Source organism: Sardina pilchardus, unplaced genomic scaffold, assembly GCF_963854185.1.
Source record: "Sardina pilchardus unplaced genomic scaffold, fSarPil1.1 HAP1_SCAFFOLD_95, whole genome shotgun sequence".
NCBI lineage: Eukaryota > Metazoa > Chordata > Actinopteri > Clupeiformes > Clupeidae > Sardina > Sardina pilchardus.
In genome coordinates, this window is record NW_026910941.1 from 16,691 (window position 1) to 28,413 (window position 11,723).

Sequence of the window (11,723 nt, forward strand, 5' to 3'; positions counted from 1 at the left end):
GACTTTCTGTCACAATGCAGTACATGCACCTCAACACCCAACTTCACGAACACCACATCAGAGTGAATGATGCGACTGAACCGCGTGCGCTGGAGCCACCAGTGAGCGGCCAGTAGCTCATTGAGGCCCTTTGTGATGTATGTGTCACGGGTAGCATTCACACCAGGGAAAACGGGGGGGGGGGGAACTAAAACAACACACAGGGCTTCCATAGGGACGGGTTTTAGGGTGGAACATAACAAACACACGGAACATAACAAGATGGCAGCTTCACAAGGTGATTGCTTAATCATTACACACAGGTGTGCAGCGGGAAGTTGGGGCTTGGTGATTGGCACACAGGGTGTAGATTGGTGTTCTTTAGGCCGCCGCTTGCAGTCGAGGTTATGCGTGGCTCGGGGAAAGTCGTGGCAGACAGCGGGCGTTTGCAACAAGGCCGCCGGACCGACGTGACGATCCCGGTGGGAGACGCGACGGGGACTGCTCGCCTCGCCACCAGCTAGCCCTGAAGCCGGGTTGCCTTGCTACCGAAGCGCCATCGGATGCCAGAGGGGTGGAATCGTCCACCCCTCGCAAAGCTAAGTAACCTGCCCTTTGCTATGCAGCGACTGCTCCTGTGATGTGAATCTGGCTACAGCTGAGTCTACTTCCTCAACTGCATTAACGTTATCCCATCAGCTGCTTGTTCGACTAGTCTGCTACAGTCTGCTACTGTCTTCCGATTGATGAGTGCTGCCGCTCCTGAACTGTAAACACTGGATCTAGCGACGTCATAAAGACTGTTTACCCAGAGACTAACGTGACGTTGCTAACGGCGGCGCTGACTGTCCGTGGCGGCCATTGGGCTAATGTCTCTGTTTTATTGAAGATGCTCCTTGTCCCTGTCCTTTACATTGTTATGTGCTGGCGCCACGAGTGTTGCCAGCGAGGACTATTTTCTACTCCCACCTCAGTGCTGAACCAGCTAGCTGCATCCTGTAGCCACCAGCTAACTCCATCCCCTTTAGCTCCCTCTATGGCCCTTCTGCAGCGGCCGTAATACTGACTGACATACGTGGCCTCAGCCACTCTTTCTTATAGCCGAGCCTAGTGGCCATAACAGCCTAGTGGTGTGGGGTGCAGTGTTTTGAGAGTGCTGTGCTGTGTAAAGTGACCAACGGGGCGGACTGTCCCCCTTACTTCCATTGAACTGTTTTCTGTTATAACACTGAGTGCTGTGCCGTGATAATTTGTTCAAACAGCGTGACTGTCTTTCATTATTGTGTGTAGTGGACTGTTTGCTTCCTGTTATTCCCTGGGCCTGGCTGTACAAAGAGGGTGTGGACGCGTATGGTAATTCGCCTCTGTCTTACTGTCTGAACAGCTGCCACAGTCTGCGGAGCCGCTGAGGGGAGAGACTGGGCCTACCACCGCCAGCAGGAGGGACCGCCACTGGAGGAGCCCTTGCCAACCACCCTGGGCCTTGTTTGGTGGGACTGCTCGTTGCACTGAACATTGAGGGGGGGGGTAGCTCTTAGGACCAAAGACTTTTAAATACTCTTCTCCATTTATTAAATAAAAGACATTTTGTACTTTACCACTTGACCCTTGGCATTATTGCAGAGTACAGCGTTCTCCCCACTGACAGAGGTCTTTTTAGCTAGGGGGCATCAGCGCCCCCTACCTGTGACATTTGGCGGTAGTCGGCAGGATTCTGCAGTGGGTTGAGACACTGTACTCTCCAATATGTCGGAGGAAGAAGCACCCGCTCCCCGGCCCCAAGTAATGATGCCGTTTTTTATGGGGGCTCCTTGGACACAGAGATTTGGGGGGCGAGGCTCAGAGCTGAATCTTAAGGAATGGCAGGCTCAAATTAAGTATCTGATTGAGGTCCAGGGGCTTCGAGAACCTCAACAATTACAGTTTATCCTTGGTTCGTTAGAGGGGGAGGCTAAGAGAGAGATACTGGCCCTAGAGGGGGCAAACCGTGATACTGCAGAGAAAATTTTCAATCGTCTGACCGTATTGTATGGAGACAATACACCTATAGCTGCTCTAAGGGCACAATTTTTCAATTGTCGACAAAGCCCTAAGCAATCCGTTCGGTTGTTTGCTTTACAAATACTTGAGATGTTTTCCAGGTTGAAGAGGAGAGGCAGTGCAGGCCTGGGAGATGATGATACCCTTGCCCGAGACCAGTTTGTAATGGGGCTGCGCGATGGCCATACCCGCCAAGCATTGAAAGCACAGCTACGGAGAGACCCAAACATGACATTTGAAGCTGTAAGAAAAGAGGCTTTAGAGTTGGAAGAGGATCAGTCAGAACAGGGTGAACAGCAGGGCTGCCTGAATGTCAGAAGCTCCGAAGACTCAACCGTCGCGGCCTCTGCAGCTGCCGCTCCTGTGAAGGACTGGAAGCAAGAACTACGAATGGAAATAATGAAGGACGTCCAAGAGCAGCTCACGGTGATGTCCAAGGCCATCCGGGAGGAGCTACGCGCTAGCCGTCCTACTACATCTCGGCCCCCTCGTGAACGCTCTCAGCCAGAAGGGACATGGGAGGGGCGTTGGCCATCCAATCGACCTGCTAGACCGAGGTTCCAATGGGACGACCAAGGGCGCCCCATCTGCAACAAATGTGGCGAAGCGGGCCACGTCAGCCGTCAGTGCCCCCCGAGACGAGCGTCACAAGGGGATTTTTAATGCCTCCGGCCACAGTGGGTCAAGTGACCGGAAACCCTCTAAGTGACCCCTCTGTTTCCCCTCGAGACCTTTTAGTTGGCCAATGCCCCCTGGTGGAGGTAAAGGCAAATGACAAGACTATACGTTGCCTGGTAGACACTGGTTCTCAGGTCACCATGTTCTCTGAGACTTTGTGCAAAGAACTGTTCTCTGACCAACAGCCCCAGGGCCCTTATGGACCCTGGTTGTCTCTGCGTGGTGCCAATGGCTTGGATATTCCATATATAGGCTACTTAGTGCTAGACTTTCAAGTGAAGGATGTGCTTGTACCAGCTAGGGGGGTGGTGGTCGTTCGAGATAATTGTTTGGGGTCACATAGGGCTCTGTTAGGAATGAATGTGATAGCTGCTTGTTGGGAACAACTCTTCCAGCACCAGAAGACGGCCCCCACCGCGACTTCCAGGGCTACAGAGGAGAAAGGATGGGAACAGATCTTTGCCGACTGCCAGAGGATATATGCAGCTGCCACACAGCAAGAAAGGTCAGACACTGCCCGGGTGGCCTGCCGATTTGCCATCACGATCCCTGCACATAGCGAAGCACTCGTGTGGGCCAAACTCCCAGCCCAAACAAGGTTGGCCGACTCCTGTGTAATGGTGGAGCCACACGGGGAATGCTCAGGGGTGGAAGTAGCCCGGGGCCTCGCCACAGCGCACAGGGGTCGAGTCCCAGTGCGGGTCAGAAACCTCCAAGCACGCCCGGTCCTTCTCCATCGGCACCTCAAGTTAGCCCGTGTCACCACTGTGGATGCTTCGCGGGTGAGAGAGGGCCCTGATGTCCGCTTCACAGAGGTGAGTCCGGGGGTAATCGAGGTGAGAGTTGTCCAGGCAGGGGCTGACCCTGACCAGCCTGGGGAGGGGGTACCTGAACATTTGCTGTGTGAGTCGTTGCAGGGGGATGGTCTTGACGCCAACCAGCAGCTGCAGTTGCAGCGATTTCTGACCAGATGGCAGCATGTGTTTTCTACACACGACGAGGATTACGGCTGTACAGACCTTGTGACTCATCAGATTCCAACGGGTGAGGCAGCGCCACTCCGCGAGAGGTACAGGCCCGTGCCACCGACTCTCTACAAGGAAATCCGGACTCTGTTACAAGGTATGCTCGAAAGCGGGGTTATTCGGGAGAGCAGTAGCCCCTGGGCAGCACCAGTAGTACTTGTCCAAAAAAAGAGCGGAGCCTGGAGATTCTGTGTGGACTACCGCAAGCTTAATAATGTGACGAGAAAAGATGCCTTTCCGCTGCCTAGGATAGAAGATTCTCTAACCAGCTTGACTCAGGCAGCCTGGTACTCGACATTAGATCTGGCGAGCGGGTACTGGCAGGTCCGAGTAGACGAGAAGGACCGTGAGAAAACTGCCTTCGCCACCCCGTTTGGATTGTTTGAGTGGGACCGTATGCCTTTTGGGCTTTGCAACGCCCCCGCAACGTTCCAGAGGTTGATGCAGCGGTGTCTGGGGGGGCAATTATCTGAGTCCACATTGGTGTATTTGGATGATGTGATTCTTTTCTCTGTGGATTTTACAGCACACCTGCAACATCTGGAAGAGGTGTTTCGAGCACTCCAGCGTTACGGCCTGAAGCTACGCCCCGAAAAGTGCCACCTCTTCGGGAAGGAAGTAAAGTTCTTGGGCCATTGCGTCAGCAAGGAAGGAGTCGCCCCAGACCCCGACAAGGTCGCCGCTGTACAGGACTGGCCTCCACCTAAAACAGTCAGGCAAGTGAGATCTTTTCTGGGATTCGCGGGTTATTATAGGCGTTTTATAAAAGGCTTCTCTAAAATCGCTAAACCTCTTAACGAGTTGCTGGTGGGAACCGGACGCCCACAGAGACGGGGGTCACCTCCGATTCAGTGGACTGCTGACTGTGCTGCTGCATTTGAGAGACTTAAACAAGAGCTGCTCCAAGCACCAATACTGGCTTATGCTGATTATACCCAGCCCTTTACAGTGTACACTGATGCAAGCAATAGTGGCTTAGGGGCAGTATTGGCCCAACAGCAAGGGGGAGTGGAACGCGTCATTGCTTATGCTAGCAGAAGCCTCCACCCAGCCGAGAGGAATGATGCCAATTACAGCTCCTTCAAGCTGGAGCTCCTGGCGATGAAGTGGGCTGTAAGCGAAAAATTCAAAGATTATCTGTGGGGGGCAAAGGTAGTTGTAGTCACTGATAATAACCCACTTGTCCATTTAAAGACTGCTAAATTGGGAGCGGTAGAACAAAGGTGGGTGGCACAGCTTGCCAATTTCGATTACCAGCTACAGTATAGGCCAGGTAAAGAGCACATAAACGCTGACGCCCTTTCCAGACTTCCTGTGCTAGATACCACCCCCCCAAGCGGCCAGTCACCCCTGTTGGAAGAACTGATGGTGGGCACAGTCGAAGCCCCGGGCGCAACCAGCGAGACCCTCCCTGCTTGTTGGGGGTGGAATCCCGAGCATTGGCACAGACTGCAGGCGGAAGACGAAGACCTAATAGTGACCCGAGCCTACCTAGAGAAGGGAGCACTACCACCCTCTTTAGAGCGGAAAGCCAAGCCACGGTTAGTGCAACAACTACTAGGCCAATGGAGCCGCCTAGTTATGAGGGAAGGTGTTGTCTGTCGGGTAGTACACGATCCCCTGACCCACGAACTGAACCATCAAATAGTCGTCCCCCAGAACCAGGTCCAACCATTGTTGGAGGCCTACCATGACCAGTCAGGCCACCAGGGGCAAGCACGAACATTGTCGCTACTGAGGAGAGGCTTTTATTGGCCGAATATGGAGGCAGCAGTGTGCCACTTTGTACAGGGGTGCTCCCGCTGCACACTGCGTAAAACCAAGCAGGACATTAGGGCCCCTCTAGTCCCTCTAGAACCTAAGGCCCCCCTTCATATGCTGGCCACAGACTTCCTTACTCTTAGTCGCCCCACGGACCGGTTTCAGAACATTCTGGTCATTACAGATTTGTTCACCAAATTTGCCTGGGCCATCCCTACAGTCGATCAGACGGCCCCGACAACTGCAAGAGCCCTGTGGAATGCAGTTATGCAGCCCTTTGGCTGCCCCGAGGTCCTCCATTCCGATCAGGGGGCAAATTTTGAGTCTACCCTGATCCATGAACTATGCCAGTTGTACGGCTGCCGGAAGACCCGTACCACGCCGTACCACCCGCAGGGCAACGGCAGTTGTGAGCGGTTTAATCAGACCTTGTTGAACCTTCTGGGGACCTTGGAGTCAGAACAGCAGAACAGGTGGGTGGAACACCTTCCGTCCCTGCTCCATGCCTACAATAACTCTGTCCATGCCACCACAGGCTATGCGCCCAGTTACCTGATGTTTGGGAGACACACACGGTTGCCGGTAGACCTACTCCTAGGGACGACCCCATCGGAGGGGGTGGGCAGCATATCCGAGTGGGTGAGTCAACATCACGAGCGGCTTCGATATGCATACAGTAAAGCCTCTGAGAACCTAGGTGCTGCTGCTCAGAAGAATAGGCGCCTCTATGATCGGACAGCCCGGGAAGCCCCGCTGTTACCTGGAGAACGAGTCTTGGTCTGGGACAACCGGCGGCGGGGAAAAGGGAAACTGAGTGACCGATGGGAGTCCCAGCCCTACGTCGTGGTGAGCCAACGCCAAGATGACCTGCCGGTCTATGTCGTAAGGCCCGAAGGAAAGCCAGGGCCTGAGAGGGTGTTACACCGAAATCTGTTGCGGCCATGCCCACATTACCCCCAAACTACAGCGGAGGGTACAGAGAAACAAGGGAATCCCTCGTTACCCTTAATGGGATGGACATGGGCCCCGGTAGACTTAAACCAGCCTGGACAGGGTTTGTCTGGGTCAGACCCCGTCCCTGGACCCCGGCGTTCCCAGAGGGAGACGCAGGGCAGGCCACCCGACAGGTATGGAGATTGGGGTCACACCTAGTTCTCGGGACTAGAACTAATCTAGTGGGGGAGGGTGTCACGGGTAGCATTCACACCAGGGAAAACGGGGGGGGGGGAACTAAAACAACACACAGGGCTTCCATAGGGACGGGTTTTAGGGTGGAACATAACAAACACACGGAACATAACAAGATGGCAGCTTCACAAGGTGATTGCTTAATCATTACACACAGGTGTGCAGCGGGAAGTTGGGGCTTGGTGATTGGCACACAGGGTGTAGATTGGTGTTCTTTAGGCCGCCGCTTGCAGTCGAGGTTATGCGTGGCTCGGGGAAAGTCGTGGCAGACAGCGGGCGTTTGCAACAAGGCCGCCGGACCGACGTGACGATCCCGGTGGGAGACGCGACGGGGACTGCTCGCCTCGCCACCAGCTAGCCCTGAAGCCGGGTTGCCTTGCTACCGAAGCGCCATCGGATGCCAGAGGGGTGGAATCGTCCACCCCTCGCAAAGCTAAGTAACCTGCCCTTTGCTATGCAGCGACTGCTCCTGTGATGTGAATCTGGCTACAGCTGAGTCTACTTCCTCAACTGCATTAACGTTATCCCATCAGCTGCTTGTTCGACTAGTCTGCTACAGTCTGCTACTGTCTTCCGATTGATGAGTGCTGCCGCTCCTGAACTGTAAACACTGGATCTAGCGACGTCATAAAGACTGTTTACCCAGAGACTAACGTGACGTTGCTAACGGCGGCGCTGACTGTCCGTGGCGGCCATTGGGCTAATGTCTCTGTTTTATTGAAGATGCTCCTTGTCCCTGTCCTTTACATTGTTATGTGCTGGCGCCACGAGTGTTGCCAGCGAGGACTATTTTCTACTCCCACCTCAGTGCTGAACCAGCTAGCTGCATCCTGTAGCCACCAGCTAACTCCATCCCCTTTAGCTCCCTCTATGGCCCTTCTGCAGCGGCCGTAATACTGACTGACATACGTGGCCTCAGCCACTCTTTCTTATAGCCGAGCCTAGTGGCCATAACAGCCTAGTGGTGTGGGGTGCAGTGTTTTGAGAGTGCTGTGCTGTGTAAAGTGACCAACGGGGCGGACTGTCCCCCTTACTTCCATTGAACTGTTTTCTGTTATAACACTGAGTGCTGTGCCGTGATAATTTGTTCAAACAGCGTGACTGTCTTTCATTATTGTGTGTAGTGGACTGTTTGCTTCCTGTTATTCCCTGGGCCTGGCTGTACAAAGAGGGTGTGGACGCGTATGGTAATTCGCCTCTGTCTTACTGTCTGAACAGCTGCCACAGTCTGCGGAGCCGCTGAGGGGAGAGACTGGGCCTACCACCGCCAGCAGGAGGGACCGCCACTGGAGGAGCCCTTGCCAACCACCCTGGGCCTTGTTTGGTGGGACTGCTCGTTGCACTGAACATTGAGGGGGGGGGTAGCTCTTAGGACCAAAGACTTTTAAATACTCTTCTCCATTTATTAAATAAAAGACATTTTGTACTTTACCACTTGACCCTTGGCATTATTGCAGAGTACAGCGTTCTCCCCACTGACAGAGGTCTTTTTAGCTAGGGGGCATCAGCGCCCCCTACCTGTGACATATGCGCTTGGTTTCAAGCTTCTAAGACCTTCCAATTTCAAGCTATGAAGGAAAAGTGAAGACACGTTTACTTTTCATATTTCATGACAGTTGGCTGAGACGGCCAAAACATGCGCTCGTGGAAACTTTTTTCAAAATCCACTTTGGGCTTGTAAGATGTTGTAAAGTGACATTCTGTCACAATGCAGTACATGCACCTCAACACCCAACTTCACGAACACCACATCAGAGTGAATGATGCGACTGAACCGCGTGCGCTGGAGCCACCAGTGAGCGGCCAGTAGCTCATTGAGGCCCTTTGTGTTGTATGCGCTTGGTTTCAAGCTTCTAAGACCTTCCAATTTCAAGCTATGAAGGAAAAGTGAAGACACGTTTACTTTTCATATTTCATGACAGTTGGCTGAGACGGCCAAAACATGCGCTCGTGGAAACTTTTTTCAAAATCCACTTTGGGCTTGTAAGATGTTGTAAAGTGACTTTCTGTCACAATGCAGTACATGCACCTCAACACCCAACTTCACGAACACCACATCAGAGTGAATGATGCGACTGAACCGCGTGCGCTGGAGCCACCAGTGAGCGGGCAGTAGCTCATTGAGGCCCTTTGTGTTGTATGCGCTTGGTTTCAAGCTTCTAAGACCTTCCAATTTCAAGCTATGAAGGAAAAGTGAAGACACGTTTACTTTTCATATTTCATGACAGTTGGCTGAGACGGCCAAAACATGCGCTCGTGGAAACTTTTTTCAAAATCCACTTTGGGCTTGTAAGATGTTGTAAAGTGACTTTCTGTCACAATGCAGTACATGCACCTCAACACCCAACTTCACGAACACCACATCAGAGTGAATGATGCGACTGAACCGCGTGCGCTGGAGCCACCAGTGAGCGGCCAGTAGCTCATTGAGGCCCTTTGTGTTGTATGCGCTTGGTTTCAAGCTTCTAAGACCTTCCAATTTCAAGCTATGAAGGAAAAGTGAAGACACGTTTACTTTTCATATTTCATGACAGTTGGCTGAGACGGCCAAAACATGCGCTCGTGGAAACTTTTTTCAAAATCCACTTTGGGCTTGTAAGATGTTGTAAAGTGACTTTCTGTCACAATGCAGTACATGCACCTCAACACCCAACTTCACGAACACCACATCAGAGTGAATGATGCGACTGAACCGCGTGCGCTGGAGCCACCAGTGAGCGGCCAGTAGCTCATTGAGGCCCTTTGTGATGTATGCGCTTGGTTTCAAGCTTCTAAGACCTTCCAATTTCAAGCTATGAAGGAAAAGTGAAGACACGTTTACTTTTCATATTTCATGACAGTTGGCTGAGACGGCCAAAACATGCGCTCGTGGAAACTTTTTTCAAAATCCACTTTGGGCTTGTAAGATGTTGTAAAGTGACTTTCTGTCACAATGCAGTACATGCACCTCAACACCCAACTTCACGAACACCACATCAGAGTGAATGATGCGACTGAACCGCGTGCGCTGGAGCCACCAGTGAGCGGCCAGTAGCTCATTGAGGCCCTTTGTGTTGTATGCGCTTGGTTTCAAGCTTCTAAGACCTTCCAATTTCAAGCTATGAAGGAAAAGTGAAGACACGTTTACTTTTCATATTTCATGACAGTTGGCTGAGACGGCCAAAACATGCGCTCGTGGAAACTTTTTTCAAAATCCACTTTGGGCTTGTAAGATGTTGTAAAGTGACTTTCTGTCACAATGCAGTACATGCACCTCAACACCCAACTTCACGAACACCACATCAGAGTGAATGATGCGACTGAACCGCGTGCGCTGGAGCCACCAGTGAGCGGCCAGTAGCTCATTGAGGCCCTTTGTGTTGTATGCGCTTGGTTTCAAGCTTCTAAGACCTTCCAATTTCAAGCTATGAAGGAAAAGTGAAGACACGTTTACTTTTCATATTTCATGACAGTTGGCTGAGACGGCCAAAACATGCGCTCGTGGAAACTTTTTTCAAAATCCACTTTGGGCTTGTAAGATGTTGTAAAGTGACTTTCTGTCACAATGCAGTACATGCACCTCAACACCCAACTTCACGAACACCACATCAGAGTGAATGATGCGACTGAACCGCGTGCGCTGGAGCCACCAGTGAGCGGCCAGTAGCTCATTGAGGCCCTTTGTGTTGTATGCGCTTGGTTTCAAGCTTCTAAGACCTTCCAATTTCAAGCTATGAAGGAAAAGTGAAGACACGTTTACTTTTCATATTTCATGACAGTTGGCTGAGACGGCCAAAACATGCGCTCGTGGAAACTTTTTTCAAAATCCACTTTGGGCTTGTAAGATGTTGTAAAGTGACTTTCTGTCACAATGCAGTACATGCACCTCAACACCCAACTTCACGAACACCACATCAGAGTGAATGATGCGACTGAACCGCGTGCGCTGGAGCCACCAGTGAGCGGCCAGTAGCTCATTGAGGCCCTTTGTGTTGTATGCGCTTGGTTTCAAGCTTCTAAGACCTTCCAATTTCAAGCTATGAAGGAAAAGTGAAGACACGTTTACTTTTCATATTTCATGACAGTTGGCTGAGACGGCCAAAACATGCGCTCGTGGAAACTTTTTTCAAAATCCACTTTGGGCTTGTAAGATGTTGTAAAGTGACTTTCTGTCACAATGCAGTACATGCACCTCAACACCCAACTTCACGAACACCACATCAGAGTGAATGATGCGACTGAACCGCGTGCGCTGGAGCCACCAGTGAGCGGCCAGTAGCTCATTGAGGCCCTTTGTGTTGTATGCGCTTGGTTTCAAGCTTCTAAGACCTTCCAATTTCAAGCTATGAAGGAAAAGTGAAGACACGTTTACTTTTCATATTTCATGACAGTTGGCTGAGACGGCCAAAACATGCGCTCGTGGAAACTTTTTTCAAAATCCACTTTGGGCTTGTAAGATGTTGTAAAGTGACTTTCTGTCACAATGCAGTACATGCACCTCAACACCCAACTTCACGAACACCACATCAGAGTGAATGATGCGACTGAACCGCGTGCGCTGGAGCCACCAGTGAGCGGCCAGTAGCTCATTGAGGCCCTTTGTGTTGTATGCGCTTGGTTTCAAGCTTCTAAGACCTTCCAATTTCAAGCTATGAAGGAAAAGTGAAGACACGTTTACTTTTCATATTTCATGACAGTTGGCTGAGACGGCCAAAACATGCGCTCGTGGAAACTTTTTTCAAAATCCACTTTGGGCTTGTAAGATGTTGTAAAGTGACTTTCTGTCACAATGCAGTACATGCACCTCAACACCCAACTTCACGAACACCACATCAGAGTGAATGATGCGACTGAACCGCGTGCGCTGGAGCCACCAGTGAGCGGCCAGTAGCTCATTGAGGCCCTTTGTGTTGTATGCGCTTGGTTTCAAGCTTCTAAGACCTTCCAATTTCAAGCTATGAAGGAAAAGTGAAGACACGTTTACTTTTCATATTTCATGACAGTTGGCTGAGACGGCCAAAACATGCGCTCGTGGAAACTTTTTTCAAAATCCACTTTGGGCTTGTAAGATGT

At 51.5% G+C, this 11,723-nt stretch overlaps 2 protein-coding genes across 3 annotated transcripts; both read left to right on the forward strand.

The window, feature by feature from the left end:
- The first annotated feature begins 208 nt into the window (after window positions 1-208).
- LOC134074827 (uncharacterized) lies at window positions 209-8,129 on the forward strand. Of its 2 annotated transcripts, none has more exons than XM_062530510.1 (4): window positions 209-3,512; window positions 3,615-3,819; window positions 4,249-4,438; window positions 7,890-8,129. In XM_062530510.1, exons 1-4 carry the CDS (start codon window positions 2,583-2,585, stop codon window positions 7,912-7,914), a joined length of 1,350 nt encoding a protein of 449 aa, XP_062386494.1. In that variant the 5' UTR covers window positions 209-2,582; the 3' UTR covers window positions 7,915-8,129. The 2 variants fall into 2 exon arrangements, with proteins under 2 accessions (XP_062386494.1, XP_062386493.1); XM_062530509.1 differs by having other exon boundaries at window positions 209-1,469; window positions 2,121-3,819.
- LOC134074829 (uncharacterized) lies at window positions 5,719-7,890 on the forward strand. The gene is made up of 2 exons (XM_062530511.1): window positions 5,719-6,610; window positions 6,829-7,890. The coding sequence occupies exons 1-2, from the start codon at window positions 5,751-5,753 to the stop codon at window positions 6,977-6,979; spliced, it is 1,011 nt and encodes a 336-aa protein (XP_062386495.1). The 5' UTR covers window positions 5,719-5,750; the 3' UTR covers window positions 6,980-7,890.
- Window positions 8,130-11,723: the final 3,594 nt, after the last annotated feature.